This window comes from Pecten maximus, chromosome 3, assembly GCF_902652985.1.
Source record: "Pecten maximus chromosome 3, xPecMax1.1, whole genome shotgun sequence".
Classification (NCBI taxonomy): Eukaryota; Metazoa; Mollusca; class Bivalvia; order Pectinida; family Pectinidae; genus Pecten; species Pecten maximus.
The window spans coordinates 11,651,003-11,674,084 of NC_047017.1; the positions used below are offsets into that span (position 1 = coordinate 11,651,003).

A 23,082-nucleotide genomic window follows, 5' to 3' on the forward strand; every position below is an offset into this window, starting at 1 on the left:
GTCCAGGGGACCAACACATAAACTATAACTCAAGCTCAGACATCTGATATATACCGTATTTATCCTGTAGTAAGTCAGGGGACCAACACATAAACTATAACTCAAGCTCAGACATCTGATATATACCGTATTTATCCTGTAATAAGCCCAGGGGACCAACACATAAACTATAACTCAAGCTCAGACATCTGATATATACCGTATTTATCCTGTAATAAGCCCAGGGGACCAACACATAAACTATAACTCAAGCTCAGACATCTGATATATACCGTATTTATCCTGTAATAAGTCCAGGGGACCAACACATAAACTATAACTCAAGCTCAGTCATCTGATATATACCGTATTTATCCTGTAATAAGTCCAGGGGACCAACACATGAACTATAACTCAAGCTCAGACATCTGATATATACCGTATTTATCCTGTAATAAGTCTAGGGGACCAACACATAAACTATAACTCAAGCTCAGACATCTGATATATACCGTATTTATCCTGTAATAAGTCCAGGGGGACCAACACATAAACTATAACTCAAGCTCAGACATCTGATATATACCGTATCAGTGATTTTTCAGCCTATTTTGGGAAAAATAACTTTCCTGGAAATTGGGAAAATCTAACGCGGAAAATGATATTTTTGGGAAAAATTGTAAATTTGAATTACAAATAAAGTATTATATACATTAAAACAATAAACAAACAATTAAATGGATTTTAATTTTTTCCATTTTGTTGTGACAGTGTTCACAAAGGTATTTGTCTGTCTTTTTTGAGGTCCTCTGCGGACAAGTGTTCTGGTCCCTCAAAATTAAGACCTATGTTGACTTGACAGTCGGTGTCCGGCTCGGCGACTGAAGGTGGCGGAGATACCGACGTAGCAGGCTTTGTCTCCACAATCGGAGGCGGACTGGCATGTACTATGGGTTCTGATAATGCCGTTTGTGTTGGTGTTTTGGGTTTAAATAGTTCAGTCAGGGTTTTGGAGCCCTTGCTGTCGGATAATCATATTTTCTTTGCGTAGTACTTGCCATTATGTGAGGCCGCCATTTTATGGCGATTCGTGATCACCCAAGCGTTTGCACATTACTTGTATACTAATGGCAAAAACAGCGGCCGGGTCAAAATATCCGGAATTGAAATCGGTAATTATTTGGGAATTTCGGCGGGACAATTGGGATTTTTTTTAATGAAATCTCATTGGGAATGGGATCGGTACCCGCCCCTATTTATATAGGCTGAAAAATCACTGCGTATTTATCCTGTAATAAGTCCAGGGGGACCAACACATAAACTATAACTCAAGCTCAGACATCTGATATATACCGTATTTATCCTGTAATAAGTCCAGGGGACCAACACATAAACTATAACTCAAGCTCAGACATCTGATATATACCGTATTTATCCTGTAATAAGTCCAGGGGGACCAACACATAAACTATAACTCAAGCTCAGACATCTGCTATATACCGTATTTATCCTGTAATAAGTCCAGGGGACCAACACATAAACTATAACTCAAGCTCAGACATCTGGTATATACCGTATTTATCCTGTAATAAGTCAGGGGACCAACACATAAACTATAACTCAAGCTCAGACATCTGATATATACCATATTTATCCTGTAATAAGTCCAGGGGACCAACACATAAACTATAACTCAAGCTCAGACATCTGATATATACCGTATTTATTCAGTAATAAGTCCAGATGATCAACTTATATGCTTTGACTCATAGAGGCTGGGTTTATTGCACGGCAATGCAATAGCACTTGTTGACATTTACCCAACTGTTACAAAAATTGGGTGGGCTTATTGTAAAGCATGGGCTACTGTCAGATATATACAGTATGTTATATACCGTTACCTGCACATCTGTAATTATGTATATATCCAATGTATATGTACACCTGAGCTGCATATATCAAGCCTAAACATCATAAACTTACTACTTTACATAATACTGGACTCTGCAGGTGTAAAGTTGTATATTGTGTGTCTCAACAAAAAATAGAATCGAGATGTAATTACTGATATCATGTCCGTCGACTCATTCCTCATCCCAAATCCTCAGGTTTATATATGACAAGCTTCTTAGTAATGAAGATGCTACAGTCAATACAATGTTTGATTCCTAAGGGGATTAAAACAAAGGAAATCCATCATTGACCAGACTATGCATCATTTATGTATATGATCATTATTTCCCGGGAGAAGTTTCTAGGTGTCAGGGTCATATCTTAAAGATAGACCTCCAATATATATAATTCATGGACACCATCCCGCACAGAAAGTTACGGAGGAAACTTGATGCAGAATTTGGTTTTCTTGCTGTCACGTCCAACTACCAGCTGTGCCTAAACACCAAAGATGATGAATTGGTCAATTAAAGTCCAGGGACAGCCTCCACACAAAGTTTTATCAGCGCAAATTGGAGGAAATTTGTTCATCTAGTCCGGCAACCCAGACTAATTTTGTCCCAAGTTAAGTTCCTGTGTGCTGGGATATAGAATTGAAGCTAATAGAAAATATATTAAAACTGATTATTACATTATTGTCAGCAGGGAATATTTTAAATAGAATGAGACTCTTTGACACCAATGATGACAGACATCTGACTGGGCTTTCACTTACTAGAACTGTTATATACTTACATCAATAAGTATACCCCATTTCCCTGGAAAAGGCAATCCTCCAACAGTCTACATCCCCACACCAACCCGCAAACAAAATTTACTTACCCCAAGTCTACAATTGTAGACAAATTCATTTCAAAATGAATAGTGACGACATTCCAAATACGTCTCCCTGACAACAGTCTCTTAAATTTTTTTCATGAATTATAGATTTAAACATATACAAATTTGAAATTGATCTCGGCATGCAATAACTTGGAAGAGAATGACAGGTTGAGACAATAATTTTAGATTTGTGGTGAACTTTGAGGCAATTTGATACACACACTTCTGACATTTCCAGTTTAACTCTGTAGTCTTACATGAATAATGAAAACAATTACTTCTCTGGAATGAACATCTTAAATATTCAGATTGGCTTTTACATCAGATCCATTCAGCCATATGGTTTAATGTATCTTTATCCATTCAGTCATATGGTTTAAGGTATCATTAGATCCATTCAGTCATATGGTTTAAGGAAGATCCATTCTGCCATATGGTTTAAGTTATCTTCATATCCATTCAGCCATATGGTTTAAGGAAGATCCATTCTGCCATATGGTTTAAGTTATCTTCATATCCATTCAGCCATATGGTTTAATGTATCATTATCCATTCAGTCATATAGTTTAATGTATCATCAGATCCATTCAGCCATATAGTTTAAGGAAGATCCATTCTGCCATATGGTTTAATGTATCATTATCCATTCAGTCATATAGTTTAATGTATCATCAGATCCATTCAGCCATATAGTTTAAGGAAGATCCATTCTGCCATATGGTTTAAGTTATCTTCAGATCCATTCAGCCATATGGTTTAAGGAAGATCCATTCTGCCATATGGTTTAAGTTATCTTCAGATCCATTCATGCAGCCATATGGTTTAAGGTATCATTAGATCCATTCAGTCATATGGTTTAAGTTATCTTCAGATCCATTCAGCCATATGGTTTAAGGTATCATTAGATCCATTCAGCCATATGGTTTAATGTATCATTAGAACCCCAAAAGGCTATGGTATAGTTATAGATTTATAGATGATTTTAACCCCAATATCTAATTATGCTGGTCTGCATCTGACTCAGTTGAGTGTTTGAATCCATTACACCGCTAAGGTAAACCTGAAACTCCACTGAGAGTTTGAACCCTGAAAATGATGTGGTAGAGGTTACATAAACTCCTCTGAGAGTTTGAACCCTGAAAATGATGTGGTAGAGTTCACATAAAACTCCTCAGAGTTTGAACTCTGAAGATGCTGTGGTATAAAATAAGTACCATGGTACAAGTTCAAAGAGTTGATACAGTAGGAATACAAAACATCAAGGGTCTCCACAAAAATCTATATTTCTTGTTCATACAATTCTGCTCGTATTTGATCAATTTTTTAGTGATTTTTGTAATTATTGTGTTGGTGTTATTTTCATGATATCAAAATATTATATGTTCTCAAATAAACCTGGTCTACCTTGGAGATCCGATGTAGTGGATGATGATATCCTTCCTGGTCCACATTCAACTGTTACCACTCTGTAAAGATACGATAATAAAGCATTCAGGCCAGACTGTTCTCTTTCAAAAACCAATTGAGTTTTTCATTTAAGAGCCAGAAAATTTTGTACGTTTTAAGAAATTGAGCAGGTTTTCTAAGCTCTGTGTAACATAGTTTCATTGGACATGACAAGCAAATCATGTTTCTGTCTGGTCAGAGAAAACAATTTACAGCGAATTGTGAGACATAGGGGCAAAATTTTCTATCTCTACGAAAATCTTCAAGACTTTCGCTGTCAATTTATTTATCTAAGAGATCAAGTCCATCTCACCATTCCAGTGGGGCATGAGGGATCTTATTGCTATGACATAATTTTCAATCAGTTCTGATAATAGACACAAGATCATGAAAAATTTCTCCACGGTAGGTGCTACACCGATCTATAATTACCATAGTTGTGAGTGTATCCCCCTACTTAAGCCTGACATAGAACATATGGCTCGGAAGATATGGCTCCCTACAATAAACTCAAACATTGTAGGCTTGTGAGCAGCTGAGAGAAAAAGTCATCTTTTTTATCATGAGTGATTTTTGTCATTTGCCATTTCTTTGTCATCATTAACACTTCCCCTACATCCAAATTCAATATCAATAAAAACCAGGAATAGATCAAGAATGGAGAAAAAATAAAACTGCTGTGGTGACTGTTTACTGAAGTGGAATATTAAAATTATGTTGTGTATGCTAACAATGCGTGAAAATCATGAAAAAAGAAAAATATCAACCAATACGCCAAAAAAAAAAAATGTGAATATTCTGAGTTTAGCTGATAAGACAGCATAAATGACATATATTTAGCAGGAGAAGTTGTTGATACTTAAGATATAGGTGACAGCATGGATGTAAATATTACTCCAACATCCTTCTATCGTGAAACTGTCAAACGGCACAAAGTTAAATGTTTATATGAATTTATCAAGGAACACAGTCCCTTATAAACACACATGTGCAATACACACCATGTTACACACAGAATCATGGTCAAAAATTTACAGCAAACAAAATAACAGCTGAACAAATATCTCCAACATTTAATCATGGTCAAACATGTGTGGCATATAGAATATTGATCAAGCTTGTATGACACACAGAATAGTGGTCAAACTTGTATGACACACAGAATAGTGGTCAAACTTGTATGACACACAGAATAGTGATCAAGCTCGTATGACACACAGAATCGTGATCAAGCTTGTATGACACAGAATCACACAAAATCGTGGTCAAGCCTGTATGACACAGAGAATCGTGGTCAAACTTACATGACACATGGAATCGTGATCAAGCTTGTATGACACACAGAATCACACAGAATCGTGGTCAAGCGTGTATGACACACAGAATCGTGGTCAAACTTGTATGACACATAGAATCGTGGTCAAGCTTGTATGACACAGAATCGTGGTCAAGCTTGTATGACACATAGAATAGTGGTCAAGCTTGTATGACACACAGAATCATGGTCAAGCTTGTATGACACACAGAATCATGATCAAGCTTGTATGACACACAGAATCATGGTCAAGCTTACATGACACACGGAATCGTGGTCAAGCTTGTATGACACACAGAATCGTGGTCAAGCTTGTATGACACACATAATCATGATCAAGCTTGTATGACACACAGAATAGTGATCAAGTTTGTATGACACACAGAATAGTGATCAAGCTTGTATGACACACAGAATCGTGGTCAAGCTTGTATGACACATAGAATCGTGGTCAAGCTTGTATGACACACAGAATCGTGGTCAAGCTTGTATGACACACAGAATCATGGTCAAGCTTGTATGACACACAGAATAGTGGTCAAGCTTGTATGACACACAGAATCATGGTCAAGCTTGTATGACACACAGAATCATGATCAAGCTTGTATGACACACAGAATCGTGGTCAAGCTTACATGACACACGGAATCTTTGTCAAGCTTGTATGACACACAGAATCGTGGTCAAGCTTATATGACACACAGAATAGTGATCAAGCTTGTATGACACACAGAAACATATGGTCAAACATGTATGACACACAGAATCATGATCAAACTTGTATGACACACAATAGTGATCAAGCTTGTATGGCACACAGAATCATGGACAAGCTTGTATGACATACAGAATAGTGATCAAGCTTGTATGACACACAGAATCGTGGTCAAACTTGTATGACACATAGAATCGTGGTCAAGCTTGTATGACACAGAATCGTGGTCAAGCTTGTATGACACATAGAATAGTGGTCAAGCTTGTATGACACACAGAATCATGGTCAAGCTTGTATGACACACAGAATCATGATCAAGCTTGTATGACACACAGAATCATGGTCAAGCTTACATGACACACGGAATCGTGGTCAAGCTTGTATGACACACAGAAGCGTGGTCAAGCTTGTATGACACACATAATCATGATCAAGCTTGTATGACACACAGAATAGTGATCAAGTTTGTATGACACACAGAATAGTGATCAAGCTTGTATGACACATAAAATCATGGTCAAGCTTGTATGACACACAGAATCGTGGTCAAGCTTGTATGACACACAGAATAGTGGTCAAGCTTGTATGACACACAGAATAGTGGTCAAGCTTGTATGACACACAGAATCATGGTCAAGCTTGAATGACACACAGAATCATGATCAAGCTTGTATGACACACAGAATCGTGGTCAAGCTTACATGACACACGGAATCTTTGTCAAGCTTGTATGACACACAGAATCGTGGTCAAGCTTATATGACACACAGAATAGTGATCAAGCTTGTATGACACACAGAAACATATGGTCAAACATGTATGACACACAGAATCATGATCAAACTTGTATGACACACAATAGTGATCAAGCTTGTATGGCACACAGAATCATGGACAAGCTTGTATGACATACAGAATAGTGATCAAGCTTGTATGACACACAGAATCGTGGTCAAACTTGTATGACACATAGAATCGTGGTCAAGCTTGTATGACACAGAATCGTGGTCAAGCTTGTATGACACATAGAATAGTGGTCAAGCTTGTATGACACACAGAATCATGGTCAAGCTTGTATGACACACAGAATCATGATCAAGCTTGTATGACACACAGAATCATGGTCAAGCTTACATGACACACGGAATCGTGGTCAAGCTTGTATGACACACAGAATCGTGGTCAAGCTTGTATGACACACATAATCATGATCAAGCTTGTATGACACACAGAATCATGGTCAAGCTTGTATGACACACAGAATAGTGATCAAGCTTGTATGACACACAGAATCGTGGTCAAGCTTGTATGACACACAGAATCATGGTCAAGCTTGTATGACACACAGAATCGTGGTCAAGCTTGTATGACACACAGAATAGTGGTCAAGCTTGTATGACACACAGAATAGTGGTCAAGCTTGTATGACACACAGAATCGTGGTCAAGCTTGTATGACACACATAATCATGATCAAGCTTGTATGACACACAGAATAGTGATCAAGTTTGTATGACACACAGAATAGTGATCAAGCTTGTATGACACACAGAATCGTGGTCAAGCTTGTATGACACATAGAATCATGGTCAAGCTTGTATGACACACAGAATCGTGGTCAAGCTTGTATGACACACAGAATAGTGGTCAAGCTTGTATGACACACAGAATAGTGGTCAAGCTTGTATGACACACAGAATCATGGTCAAGCTTGAATGACACACAGAATCATGATCAAGCTTGTATGACACACAGAATCGTGGTCAAGCTTACATGACACACGGAATCTTTGTCAAGCTTGTATGACACACAGAATCGTGGTCAAGCTTATATGACACACAGAATAGTGATCAAGCTTGTATGACACACAGAAACATATGGTCAAACATGTATGACACACAGAATCATGATCAAACTTGTATGACACACAATAGTGATCAAGCTTGTATGGTACACAGAATCATGGACAAGCTTGTATGACATACAGAATAGTGATCAAGCTTGTATGACACACAGAATAGTGATCAAGCTTGTATAAAACACAAAATCATGGTCAAACTTGTATGACACACAGAATCATGGTCAAGCTTGTACGACACACAGAATCATATGGTTAAACATGTATGGCATACAGAATCATGGTCAAGCTTGTATGACACACAGAATCGTGGCCAAGCTTGTATGACACACAGAATCGTGGTCAAGCTTGTATGACACACAGAATCATGGTCAAGCTTGTATGACACACAGAATAGTGAATATTTATAATATCCTAAATCTTAATATATAACCCTGTATAAAGCCATGCATCCTCTGCCCCAGGTGAAAATCACACTATTGCTGGGTGAGGATGAAAGCCATGTGACTTGCAAGAATAACCACAGTACATACCTGTAAAGATGGAACATTTCATTTGAGAAAAATTAGGCATACAGATGTCATTGACCTGTGTATTTGACAGACGGATTCTCCTACAACAGTTTGTGCTCGGATTGGAAATATTAGGAATTGAGGATGATCATGTGATCAATATACATGACAACCCATAGAGATTGGGTAAGAGGTGCGAGAACAATACATCATTCTACACAACTCAGCATCGTTTATCATCTTATACATCCAACCAAAATCATTTTCAAACCATCAGCTGATTTATTTAGACGAATGTTTCCGACGTGGAAACATGACCATTCATCATTCCGTTTGTGTTCCTGAGTTGTGACTGGTATGTTGTCGGTGGTATGTGGTTGGTAGTACGGCCGGGCGGAGCCAACAGACATACATCAACCATTCCAATAGTCTGGAATTGTGCACTTTTCCACAGATTTGACAAAAACCTTCCAATATTTAATGGTAAAATTGATATAGATTTACAAGCTAAAGTATGTATCATACCCAAAACCATTACTATCCCCGCTATCTGTCTGTAGTGGTCGTCTCTCTAGAGGTTCTACAGGCCAATCATACTACAAAACTTTCACCTCCAACACCGTTTTTAATATAGTAGATTGATTCAGAAAGAAAATCATTTCACCAAGTTGGATGCCGCAAGATAGCAGGAAGTAAAAGATTATAGGATTGAGACATCCAGGTATCGTACAGCACGTCAGATCATCACATCATCTACACCAATACACATGTACTACTCCGGACTGGAGTATTCTTGTGTCTCGACACCATACAAGTGATCTGAGGACGTATGATAGATATAAAACCTCAGTAGTAAATGTTAAAAGTATTGTCATACAGATCTAGCATTTCTAATCAAATTGTGCTTTATGTTGTGTTTCACTTAACTTTGAAGAGAGAACTTTTGAAATTGGTCTCAACTATAGATATAATTATATAGCTGCCAATGAGAAACCGTAGAGAACTTAGAATGGCCGGATTTCAGGTAAATTCTGTAACAGAGAACTTAGAATGGGTTTCAGGTAAGTTTTGTAACAGAGAACTTAGACTGGGTTTCAGGTAAGTTTTGTAACAGTGAACTTAGACTGGGTTTCAGGTAAATTTTGTAACAGTGAACTTAGAATGGGTTTCAGGTAAGTTTTGAAACAGTGAACTTAGAATGGGTTTCAGGTAAGTTTTGAAACAGTGAACTTAGACTGGGTTTCAGGTAAATTTTGTAACAGTGAACTTAGAATGGGTTTCAGGTAAATTCTGTAACAGAGAACTTAGAATGGGTTTCAGGTAAGTTTTGTAACAGTGAACTTAGAATGGGTTTCAGGTAAATTCTGTAACAGAGAACTTAGAATGGGTTTCAGGTAAATTTTGTAACAGTGAACTTAGAATGGGTTTCAGGTAAATTCTGTAACAGTGAACTTAGAATGGGTTTCAGGTAAGTTTTGTAACAGAGAACTTTACTGGGTTTCAGGTAAGTTTTGTAACAGAGAACTTTACTGGGTTTCAGGTAAGTTTTATCACAGAGAACTTAGAATGGGTTCCAGGAAAGTTTTGTAACAGAAAACTTAGAATTGGTTTCAGGTAAATTTTGCTGTATAGAGTTTTTTAATTGTCAACACTATAGGGACAAAATAGATTTTGCAAAGAGAGTAGTTATGAAAAAGTTGAAACCAGACACAAGTGACATTTGTAGTTACACATAGACGGACAACATCAAATGGATTAACACTGTTGTTATAACCTGATGACTGACTCCAAGACAAATCCAGTACAAAATACATTAAAGAGAATTATATCATCATACTTTGGCACTAGGCCTGGGTGATTATCCATTCTCCACAGTGAAGGTGTGTGAGGTTAAGTGGGGAGGTGTTAGGAGGTAATTCAAGGTCAAAATACTCACCAATTAATACATTTGTATGGCTGTACCTCGGCAGGTACGACTATTTCAGACCATGCTAGTCGGGTCTCACACGATCTATACCAATATCAGGCGTTGGTCGGACACTAACGGACCTCATTCCATTAAGGCTAATGTGCTAATTGTGCGACCACCATCACGAACGGAAGACCTCAGAACTGCATCTTTAAAGCACTGTTAGCTATGTCACTATAACTACCTCAAAGTATCTCAATCTGAATATTTCTTATTTTTCTTAAATTATTGAAACCAAAGCAAAGATTGATATACATGGACCTGTAGATTGTTATATATTAAGTATTAAAATTATTTAAAAATTGACAATTAAGAAATTTAAATTAGTTATATATAATTATATTACATTTGCCTCTTTCGTCTAAAGATACTATTTCATTAAGCTTCATGAACTTTTAAAAATTCAATTAAGTTAGATATACAATTCCTATTTCTAAAAGTGTCTGTAAAATTGTTTCATTAGTTTGATGATGGTGATTCTGAATCTCTAAGCACATGGAAGATTTTTTTTACATTAAAAAATCATCACCAATAATCACTAGGACTTAAATGCCTTAATGCATGATTGCTATATAATCAGGAGGTAATGCTGGTAATAAAACCTCCCATTTGTTTAAACAAGATAAGACTGTAATCTATATATATCAAAAAAAAATATCAAACCATAATTGATTTTTGACAGTTCAAAAGTAACATAAAGAAAAGAAGAAAAGTATGAAGGATAAGTAAGAAAAATAAAATCTTTGAAATATTCTATCGGCGTGATGTTAAGCTATTCAGGCCTCGGACACCTGATGCGTGAGCCTTCTAATGTGGTAATTATGTATAAGGCGAGTTGTCCATTACAACAATGGCCATGATGTGAATGACTGCCGTGACTTCCAGTTCCTAATGGTATGATCAGGATACACTATGATGACACAACACAAACACACAGCTAAGTATCCCTTCCTTTCCATCAACACAACGGTCACAAAGTTAGATTCCTTCCTCCATGACTTAATACAATTAATACAATTAATGTACAATAAAGGTATTTTTGTCACCTCTCTGACTTTGTTGGAGATGCAGTTCTCACATTTAATTCGGTGACCAGGAAAGTAAGTGAAGGTCATTCATATGAACAAACTGATTATCTATCACTTCGGGACCTTATATCCCTAGAGCCATTGCAACATCACAACTTACGGAGTTACTTCCCTTACTTACACTTGATCTGGATAGGCTTGCAATAATTAGGTTACAGCTGACAAGGGCCAGAATGACCTTTGATGGCCAGAATGACCTTTGAGGGCCAGAACGACCTTTGATGGCCAGTACGACCTTTGAGGGCCAGAACAACCTTTAGGGCTAGAACGACCTTTGAGGGCCAGAATGACCTTTGAGGACTAGAATGCCCTTTGAGGTGTTTTTTACGGAGTTTTGAGTTTTATCACATTTACCTCTGAAGATTGTACAAAAGTTTAACTCTTATACAGGCCTATTAGATATGTGAAAACTTGATATAAGAGTTAGAGAGCTCTTCATTTCTTTACAGGTTTGGTTTAGTTTTGTATTACTTTATGTCATATCAACAGCTAATATCAGAATAGGGCGAAGAAATTGTACCTGCTGCCCCCATCGCATGACTGTAAGAAGTGACAAAATTTGGGATCTTATCTTCTCATGATTGATTAAAGGTGTTTGTACCATTGGAAATACAGCAATGTCATTTATTCAAACACACTTAATATACCTTAACTCCACAAGCAACAAAAGCAAATTCAATGTTCAAACCTGCACTTCTTCTCCCTCAATAATAACTTCAAACCTGCACTTCTTCTCCCTCAATAATAACTATCTTTATACCCGAGTATCACTTCAACTAAATCCATTTGTTATAGGACATTGATGTCAGATACTCTACTGTAGTTTCTGGGAAATTCTTAAAGGCAAGTATTCTATTTTTGAATTACAATTTACCATAATACTTCAAAATATCAAATTTCTAACAGGATATGTACATATCATTTCCTTTCTTCTGTAAACTGCAAACTATTTGTGAAGTTCTTAAATCAAGAAATTGTTATAGATTTAGAAAATTCATGACATCCAATCCTATGTTAGTTCTCTAACAGTTACCACACAAACTTGTGTACCAGAGACCTCCATGACAAACCTGGTCAGAAACATGCTGCTTGTTGTCAATTATATATAAGTGGTAGGGACAGAGACCGAACATCTTCACGGCTCCAGGTCCCAGGCTCTCAGTCCATTGTATATGCAAGGTAATTGAGCAATATCTGTTTAAGTGATACAAATGTTTCCAATGACTTCCCTAAGAGCATGTATAAGGTCAGTCATTGTCACGTATCTATACATCCCATTAATACTAACTTCTCTCTGTAGAACATTGCCTAACACACCATTAGGGTGAGGAGGTGTCTACAGGCCAGACTCCATACCACCATCACACCCCTCCCTAACACACCATTAGGGTGAGGAGGTGTCTACAGGCCAGACTCCGTACCACCATCACACCCCTCCCTAACACACCATTAGGGTGAGGAGGTGTCCAGACTCCATACCACCATCACACCCCTCCCTAACACACCATTAGGGTGAGGTCCGGTCTCTACAGGCCAGACTCCATACCACCATCACACCCCTCCCTAACACACCATTAGGGTGAGGAGGTGTCTACAGGCCAGACTCCGTACCACCATCACACCCCTCCCTAACACACCATTAGGGTGAGGAGGTATCCAGACTCCATACCACCATCACACCCCTCCCTTACACCAGTACCACATTGGATGAGGAGACATCTACAGGTAGTGATGGGGATGGGAGGTTGGTGATGGTTAATGGTATTGGTTGTGATGATTGATGGTGTTAGAAGGCAAAGGCTCAATATTCCCTGGTTAGGGTAATGCTGTAGTGGTGGTAGTTGTTGTTTGTGATGGTTGTTGGTAAAGGTGATTGGTGTTGGCAGCTGTGTTGGTAGTGATAGCTGTGGTTGATCATGGTGGTTGATGGTGGTGGCTGTGGTTTGAATGTGGTTGACGGTGGTAGTGTTGGTTGACGGTGGTGGTGGTGACTGTAGTGGTGTTGGAGGCTAGTTGAAAAGGTTTGAGAGTGGTGGTGGCGGCGGCGGCGGCGGCGGTGGTGGTGGTGGTGGTGGTGGTGATGGTGATGGATGAATGGGTGGTTGTGATGGTTGACAGTGATGGTGGTGGAGGTGTTGGTGGTGGTTGATGGCAGTGGTAGCGGTTGATGGTGGTGATGGTGGTTGATGGTAGTGGTAGCGGTTGATGGTAGTGGTAGCGGTTGATGGTAGTGGTAGCGGTTGATGGTAGCGGTAGCGGTTGATGGTAGCGGTTGATGGTAGTGGTAGCGGTTGATGGCAGTGGTAGCGGTTGATGGCAGTGGTAGCGGTTGATGGCAGTGGTAGCGGTTGATGGTAGTGGTAGCAGTTGATGGTAGTGGTAGCGGTTGATGGTAGCGGTAGCGGTTGATGGTAGTAGCGGTTGATGGTAGCGGTAGCGGTTGATGGTAGCGGTAGCGGTTGATGGCAGTGGTAGCGGTTGGTAGCGGTTGATGGTAGTGGTAGCGGTTGATGGCAGTGGTAGCGATGGTGGTGATGGATGACTATGGTGTTGGTGGTGGCGATGAGAGAGGAAGGCTCTTCCTATTAACAGATCACTGTCTATATCTCATTACCCTCTACACTGTATTTCCAAATCAACTGATGCTGGACACCACTAATAACAACACAGGGAGAAGGGATGTATACAAATCTCCTGAATTGAGACATAATCGGTGAGCTGGGGTCATCCCCGGACAGATAACAGAACTATCCGGCCCTGGAGGTGCTAAGGAGATTACACACTGATCCCACATAGACCTCTATACAATATGGGATCCTCAGACGAGAACCAATGTAGAGGAAATTGAATACAGATTTCCTTTGATAAACCCATGTGAACGGGAGCTATGGTTGAATGCTCTGGGCAGGAGACTGTCCAGTAATACCTACTAATAATGGCTCGAGTCACTTAGTCCAGTTGGCTTGAGAGTGAGGAAGGAAAATAATATCATACAGAAGCTATATCATACCAGAATTATTGAAGTTTGTCTTGGATTGACCAGGATTGTATGGAAGGTGGTGGGGATCGTCAATACTGTAAGGTATGGAAGGTGGTGGGGATCACCGGTACAGTAAGGTATGGAAGGTGGTGGGGATCACCTGTACAGTAAGGTATGGAAGGTGGTGGGGATCACCAGTACCGTAAGGTATGGAAGGTGGTGGGGATCATCTGTACAGTAAGGTATGGAAGGTGGTGGGGATCACCAGTACAGTAAGGTATGGAAGGTGGTGGGGATCACCAGTACAGTAAGGTATGGAAGGTGGTGGGGATCACCAGTACCGTAAGGTATGGAAGGTGGTGGGGATCACCAGTACCGTAAGGTATGGAAGGTGGTGGGGATCACCAGTACAGTAAGGTATGGAAGGTGGTGGGGATCACCTGTACAGTAAGGTATGGAAGGTGGTGGGGGTCACCTGTACAGTAAGGTATGGAAGGTGGTGGGGATCACCAGTACAGTAAAGTATGGAAAGTGGTGGGGATCACCAGTACAGTAAGGTATGGAAGGTGGTGGGGGTCACCAGTACAGTAAGGTATGGAAAGTGGTGGGGATCACCAGTACAGTAAGGTATGGAAGGTGGTGGGGATCACCAGTACAGTAAGGTATGGAAAGTGGTGGGGATCACCGGTACAGTAAGGTATGGAAGGTGGTGGGGGTCATCTGTACAGTAAGGTATGGAAGGTGGTGGGGATCATCTGTACAGTAAGGTATGGAAGGTGGTGGGGATCACCAGTACAGTAAGGTATGGAAGGTGGTGGGGATCACCTGTACAGTAAAGTATGGAAGGTGGTGGGGATCACCAGTACAGTAAAGTATGGAAGGTGGTGGGGATCACTTGTACAGTAAAGTATGGAAGGTGGTGGGGATCACCAGTACAGTAAGGTATGGAAGGTGGTGGGGATCTTATGTACAGTAAGGTATGGAAGGTGGTGGGGATCACCTGTACAGTAAGGTATGGAAGGTGGTGGGGATCATCTGTACAGTGAGGTATGGAAGGTGGTGGGGATCACCTGTACAGTAAGGTATGGAAGGTGGTGGGGATCACCAGTACAGTAAGGTATGGAAGGTGGTGGGGATCATCTGTACAGTAAGGTATGGAAGGTGGTGGGGATCACCTGTACAGTAAGGTATGGAAGGTGGTGGGGATCACCAGTACAGTAAGGTATGGAAGGTGGTAGGGATCATCTGTACAGTAAGGTATGGAAGGTGGTGGGGATCACCAGTACAGTAAGGTATGGAAGGTGGTGGGGATCACCAGTACAGTAAGGTATGGAAGGTGGTGGGGATCATCTGTACAGTGAGGTATGGAAGGTGGTGGGGATCACCAGTACAGTAAGGTATGGAAGGTAGTGGGGATCATCTGTACAGTGAGGTATGGAAGGTGGTGGGGATCATCTGTACAGTAAGGTATGGAAGGTGGTGGGGATCACCAGTACAGTAAGGTATGGAAGGTGGTGGGGATCATCTGTACAGTAAGGTATGGAAGGTGGTGGGGATCACCAGTACTGTAAGGTAAAGAAGGTGGTGGGGATCATCTGTACAGTGAGGTATGGAAGGTGGTGGGGATCATCTGTACAGTGAGGTATGGAAGGTGGTGGGGATCACCAGTACAGTAAGGTATGGAAGGTGGTGGGGATCACCAGTACAGTAAGGTATGGAAGGTGGTGGGGATCATTTGTACAGTAAGGTATGGAAGGTGGTGGGGATCATCTGTACAGTAAGGTATGGAAGGTGGTGGGGATCACCAGTACAGTAAGGTATGGAAGGTGGTGGGGATCATCTGTACAGTAAGGTATGGAAGGTGGTGGGGGTCATCTGTACAGTAAGGTATGGAAGGTGGTGGGGGTCATCTGTACAGTAAGGTATGGAAGGTGGCGGGGATCACCAGTACAGTAAGGTATGGAAGGTGGTGGGGATCATCTGTACAGTGAGGTATGGAAGGTGGTGGGGATCACCTGTACAGTAAGGTATGGAAGATGGTGGGGATCACCAATACAGTAAGGTATGGAAGGTGGTGGGGATCACCAATACTGTAAGGTATGGAAGGTGGTGGGGATCACCAGTACAGTAAGGTATGGAAGGTGGTGGGGGTCATCAGTACAGTAAGGTATGGAAGGTGGTGGGGATCACCAGTACAGTAAGGTATGGGAGGTGGTGGGGATCACCAGTACAGTAAGGTATGGAAAGTGGTGGGGATCACCAATACAGTAAGGTATGGAAGGTGGTGGGGGTCATCTGTACAGTAAGGTATGGAAAGTGGTGGGGATCACCAGTACAGTAAGGTATGGAAGGTGGTGGGGGTCATCTGTACAGTAAGGTATGGAAGGTGGTGGGGATCACCAGTACAGTAAGGTATGGAAGGTGGTGGGGATCACCAGTACAGTAAGGTATGGAAGGTGGTGGGGATCACCTGTACAGTAAGGTATGGAAGGTGGTGGGGATCACCTGTACAGTAAGGTATGGAAGGTAGTGAGGATCACCTGTACAGTAAGGTATGGAAGGTGGTGGGGATCATCTGTACAGTAAGGTATGGAAGGTGGTGGGGATCACCAGTACAGTAAGGTATGGAAGGTGGTGGGGATCACCTGTACAGTAAGGTATGGAAGGTAGTGGGGATCATCTGTACAGTAAGGTATGGAAGGTGGTGAGGATCATCTGTACAGTAAGGTATGGAAGGTGGTGGGGATCACCTGTACAGTAAGGTATGGAAGGTGGTGGGGATCACCTGTACAGTAAGGTATGGAAGGTGGTGGGGATCACCTGTACAGTAAGGTATGGAAGGTAGTGAGGATCACCAGTACAGTAAGGTATGGAAGGTAGTGGGGATCATCTGTACAGTAAGGTATGGAAGGTGGTGGGGATCACCTGTACAGTAAGGTATGGAAGGTGGTGGGGATCACTAGTACAGTAAGGTATGGAAGGTGGTAGGGATCACCAATACTGTAAGGTATGGAAGGTGGTGGGGATCACCAGTACAGTAAGGTATGGAAGGTGGTGGGGATCACCTGGGATAAGCTGTGAGGTGGAGGGATGTTGGACACCTGGGGTCAGCAGTGAGGTGGAAGGATGTTGGAAACCTGGGGAGGTGGAGGGATGTTGGACACCTGGGGTCAGTGGTGAGGTGGAGGGAAGTCGGACACCTGGGGTCAGCTGTGATGTGGAGGGATGTTGGACACCTGGGGTCAGTGGTGAGGTGGAGGGATGTTGGACACCAGGGGTCAGCTGTGAGGTGGAGGGATGTTGGATACCTGGGGTCAGCTGTGATGTGGAGGGATGTTGGACACCTGGGGTCAGTGGTGAGGTGGGGGGATGTTGGACACGTGGGGTCAGCAGTGAGCTCGAGGTGGAGGGATGTTGGACACCAGGGGTCAGCAGTGAGGTGGAGGGATGTTGGACACCTGGGGTCAGCGGGGAGATGGAGGGATGTCGGACACCTGGGGTCAGTGGTGAGGTGGAGGGATGTTGGACACCTGGGGTCAGTGGTGAGGTGGAGGGATGTTGGACACCAGGGGTCAGTGGTGAGGTGGAGGGATGTTGGACACCTGGGGTCAGTTGTGATGTGGAGGGATGTTGGACACCTGGGGTCAGTGGTGAGGTGGAGGGATGTTGGACACCTGGGGTCAGTGGTGAGGTGGAGGGATGTTGGACACCTGGGGTCAGCTGTGATGTGGAGGGATGTTGGACACCTGGGGTCAGCGGTGAGATGGAGGGATGTTGGACACCTGGGGTCAGTGGTGAGGTGGAGGGATATTAGACACCTGGGGTCAGCGGTGAGATGGAGGGATAACGGACACCTGGGGTCAGTGGTGAGATGGAGGGATGTTGGACACCTGGGGTCAGTGGTGAGATGGAGGGATGTCGGACACCTGGGGTCAGTGGTGAGGTGGAGGGATGTTGGACACCTGGGGTCAGTGGTGAGGTGGAGGGATGTTGGACACCTGGGGTCAGTGGTGAGGTGGAGGGATTTGGAGACCTGGGGTCAGCTGTGAGGTGGGGGGATGTTGGACATGTGGGGTCAGCAGTGAGCTCGAGGTGGAGGGATGTTGGACACCTGGGGTCAGCAGTAAGGTGGAGGGATGTTAAACACATGGGGTCAGCGGTGAGGTGGAGGGTCAGTCTGATATAAATGATAACCTAAGGTGGCTGGTTCAGCAGGTATCATCACTCAGGCCATCAAGTCTGTTGGACTGCAGAAAGGAAGATAAATTCAGGATAACATAAGGTAAGCACAATCTAGCTATTCCCCATTAATCTATAGAGTGGTAAAAGCTGAGACTAGGATCAGAGTGATCCTATCACCAATCAGCTATTAGACTAGGTAGGCTGTGGATATAAGCTCCTGTTCTTATAATGAAACGTGTCAGAACATTTCAATATCATTTGTAGCACTTGCAGAAATACCAGCACAAATTGTATCATTTAATTCTTACCCAAAACGAAATGATTAATTCCAGAGAAACGGCCCAGGTATCTGAATTAAGCATTCCAGTTCTTTATACACATTTTATCATAATTCAATATTATATTAATGAAGGTTATGAATTATAAACTGGTCTAAAGACTCGCCACATAAAATGAGGTTAAATGGTTTGTAACCTAAACTTACGGCGAATGGTTTTTTTTTCTGCTCCCTTAGGGATCACATCATTCATTTTTACACTTTGAACTTTTTTTATAATATTTTTAGTCATTCTTAAAAGAAGTATTTTACATGAAAATATGGAAGACATATGAAGTATATGCTTGGATAACACATTGATATAGTGATACAATGTTTTACAAATTACTGTGTTAGTTAGATGGAGAATTAGTCTGCGCTACACGTGTGTATGAAGTATAATAGTGATACAATGTTTTACCAATGACTGTGTAAGTTAGATGGAGAATTAGTCTGCGTTACACGTGTGTATAATCAGCCTCAGTATCACTGTGTAATTACTTTGTCAGTCTGGTGATAAAACAGTGTCATCACATCCCCTCTAATCAACCCGCCATTAAATCACCTTATACGGCAGCCATTTTATCACTGAGGGACGATACTGTACCTTTGATGGGCAAGCTGGCCCCATATCCATTAGTAAGATTGGATGGTATATTTGCTTTTTTTTCCAGATGTAGACCCAGGGACTGTCATCCTTTGGGAGGGGCAGGGAGAACAAGGCCCTGGGGTGAGCTTTCTATCACACCAGCTCTCTCTCTCTATATATATATATATATAGTGATGTGGGGCTCTACATTGTACAAAGATTCAGCATACCCCCGGGGTTCCACACCACACATAGATCCAGGGTTCCCCTGGGGGTCCTAATAACCAACCCTTTCCTTTGAAATATTATTTGATATAACCATCACATATAACAAAGTGATATTTTTAGTAATATGGAACAAAAGTCTAATGTTGTATCTATCATGATTCGATCCCGACAGAGGTGGCCGATGTGGACTCCAGTAAAGTTATGTGTGTTAAAGGCAAACATTGCATGCCGTCCACCATCAGAATGCTTCTTTTCAGTCAATTACCAGGCAGTATGATTTTATTGAAGAATACTTCAAAAACAAGTTTATTGCATTATAACCCCTGCATGTTTATTACATTCACAGACCGAATGATCAGTGGTACGGGAGAGAGGGCTACAGAGAACGAGTAAAGACTCAACGCCGGATTTAATTTGGGCAGGATTATACCCAAGACCAAATCTGAATGTTCGAGGAGCGCTGTCAGTGATAAGTAGATCTGTAAATGATTCAGATCTGATCATGAGGTGTTAGGGGGACTTATTTCAAAGTAAACTCTTTTTAAAAGGACTGAAGAAAACTGAAGAGGAATGAAAGAGCATTTGGGGGGGGGGGGGGGGGGGGGGGGGGGGGGACTCAGGGTAGGGTTGATGAGGACTGGGGAAGATTTGTGAAGACTGGGGATGGTTGGTAAGGCCTGGGGAGGGTTGGTTAGGCCTGGGGAGGGTCGATGAGGCCTGGGGAGGGTTGGTGAGGCCTTGGAGGGTTGGTGAGGCCTGGGGAGGGTTGGTGAGGCCTGGGGAGGGTTGGTGAGGCCTGGGGAGGGTTGGTGAGGCCTGGGGAGGGTTGGTGAGGCCTGGGGAGGGTTGATGAGGCCTTGGAGGGTTGAGGAGGCCTGGGGAGGGTTGATGAGGCCTTGGAGGATTGATGAGGCCTTGGAGGGTTGAGGAGGCCTGGGGAGGGTTGGTGAGGCCTTGGAGGGCTGGTGAGGCCTTGGGAGGGTTGGTGAGGCCTAGGGAGGGTTGGTGAGACCTTAGAGGGTTGATGAGGCCTGGGGAGGGTTGGTGAGGCCTTGGAGGGTTGGTGAGGCCTGGGGAGGGTTGGTGAGGCCTGGGGAGGGTTAGTGAGGCCTGGGGAGGGTTGATGAGGCCTTGGAGGGTTGGTGAGGCCTGGGGAGGGTTGATGAGGCCTTGGAGGGTTGATGAGGCCTTGGAGGGTTGAGGAGGCCTGGGGAGGGTTGGTGAGGCCTTGGAGGGCTGGTGAGGCCTTGGGAGGGTTGGTGAGGCCTAGGGAGGGTTGGTGAGACCTTAGAGGGTTGATGAGGCCTGGGGAGGGTTGGTGAGGCCTTGGAGGGTTGGTGAGGCCTGGGGACGGTTGGTGAGGCCTGGGGAGAGTTGGTGAGGCCTAGGGAGTGTTGAGGAGGCCTGGGGTGGGTTGATGAGGCCTTGGGAGGGTTGATGAGGCCTGGGGAGTGTTGATGAGGCCTTGGGAGTGTTGATGAGGCCTGGGGAGGGTTGATGAGGCCTTGGGAGTGTTGGTGAGGCCTTTGGAGGGTTGGTGAGGCCTTGGAGGGTTGGTGAGTCATGGGGAGTGTTGATGAGGCCTGGGGAGGGTTGGTGAGTCATGGGAGGGTTGGTGAGGCCTGGGGAGGGTTGATGAGGCCTGGGGAGGGTTCGATGAGGCCCTGGGGAGGGTTGGATGAAGGCATGGGGAGTAGTTGAATTGAGGCTCGGGGTAGGGGTGGTGAGTCAGTGGGAGGGTTAGGTGAGGCCTGGGGAGGGTCGATGAGTCATGGGGAGGGTTGGTGAGGCCTGGGGAGGGTCGGATGAGGCCTGGGGTGAGGTGTTGGATGAGGGCCTGGGGAGGATTGGTGTCATGGTGAGTGTTGAGATGAGGCCTGGGAGGGTTGTTGTGAGGCATGGGGGAGGAGTTGGTGAGTCATGGGGAGTGGGTTTGATGAGGCCTGGGGAGGGTTTGGATGAGGCATGGGGAGGGTATTGAGTGAGGCCTGGGGAGGGTTAGTGAGGCCTGTGGAGGGCTGGAATGAGGCCCTTGGAGGGTTGAGTGGAGGCCTAGGGGAGGGTTGGTGAGACCTTAGGAGGGCTGGATGAGGCCTGTGGGAGGGTTGGTGAGGCCTAGGGAGGGTTGGGTGAAGGACCTTAGGGGACGGTTGGGATGATGCTGCCTGGGGAGGATTGTGAGGCCTAGGGAGTGGTTGAGTGAGGTCCTGGGGACGGGTTGTATGAGGCCTGGGGAGAGGGTGCGATGAGGCCTAGGGAGTGTTGAGGAGGCCTTGGGAGGTGTGATGAGGCCTGGTCATGGGGAGTGTTGATGAGGCCTGGGGAGGGTTGGTGAGTCATGGGGAGGGTTGGTGAGGCCTGGGGAGGGTCGATGAGGCCTTGGAGGGTTGATGAGGCCTGGGGAGTGTTGATGAGGCCTGGGGAGGGTTGGTGAGTCATGGGGAGTGTTGATGAGGCCTGGGGAGGGTTGGTGTGTCATGGGGAGGGTTGGTGAGGCCTGGGGAGGGTTGGTGAGGCCTGAGGAGGGTTGGTGAGGCCTGGGGAGGGTTGGTGAGGCCTGGGGAGTGTTGATGAGGCCTGGGGAGGATTGGTGAGTCATGGGGAGTGTTGATGAGGCCTGGGGAGGGTTGGTGAGTCATGGGGAGAGTTGGTGAGGCCTGGGGAGGGTTGGTGAGGCCTGAGGAGGGTTGGTGAGGCCTGGGGAGGGTTGGTGAGGCCTGGGGAGGGTTGGTGAGGCCTGAGGAGGGTTGGTGAGGCCTGGGGAGGGTCGATGAGGCCTGAGGAGGGTTGGTGAGGCCTGGGGAGGGTTGGTGAGGCCTGAGGAGGGTTGATGAGGCCTGGGGAGGGTTGGTGAGGCCAGGGGAAAGTTGGTGAGGATTAAGGAAGATTTGAGAGTACTGGGGAGGGTTGGTAAGGATTGGTGAGGACTTGGGAGTGTTGATGACAACTGGGAGGTTTGTGAGGCATAGGGAGGGTTGGGGAGTACTGGGGAGGGTTGGTAAGAAATGAAAAAGATTGGTTGGGACTCAGAGGAAGGTTGATGAATAACTGGGGGAGGGCTGATGAGGAATTAAGGTGGTTGGTAAAGATTTGGGAGTGTAAGTGGGGAGTGAGAATGGTTGGTGAGGACT

General features: G+C 43.7%; 2 protein-coding genes across 3 annotated transcripts in view; both read right to left on the minus strand.

Annotated features, from left to right (window-relative positions):
• Positions 1 to 23,082, minus strand: part of LOC117323212 (alpha-mannosidase 2x-like) — a 131,847-nt gene that overhangs the window by 91,001 nt on the left and 17,764 nt on the right. For both annotated transcript variants that reach the window (XM_033878273.1, XM_033878272.1), the window contains exon 2: positions 4,159 to 4,220. The gene's annotated coding sequence lies outside the window, so the exon portion shown is untranslated. The remainder of the gene's footprint in view (positions 1 to 4,158; positions 4,221 to 23,082) is intronic.
• On the minus strand, positions 754 to 21,556 carry LOC117324617 (SR-related and CTD-associated factor 4-like). The gene is made up of 3 exons (XM_033880538.1): positions 21,257 to 21,556; positions 20,568 to 21,217; positions 754 to 1,000 (listed from the first exon to the last, which is right to left on the minus strand). The coding sequence occupies exons 1-3, from the start codon at positions 21,554 to 21,556 to the stop codon at positions 754 to 756; spliced, it is 1,197 nt and encodes a 398-aa protein (XP_033736429.1).

Excerpts from the sequence above, each read along its gene's own strand:
- LOC117324617 (XM_033880538.1), bottom strand. The coding sequence starts at position 21,556 with ATGACTCACCAACCCTCCCCAGGCCTCATCAACACTCCCCATGACTCA. Across the intron at positions 21,218-21,256 it reads GCCTCACCAACCCTCCCCAG|GCCTCACCAACCCTCCCAAG; the intron begins GCCTCATCAACC and ends AACCCTCCCTAG. Across the intron at positions 1,001-20,567 it reads CCTCATCAACCCTACCCTGA|CAAGGGCTCCAAAACCCTGA; the intron begins GTCCCCCCCCCC and ends ATTATCCGACAG.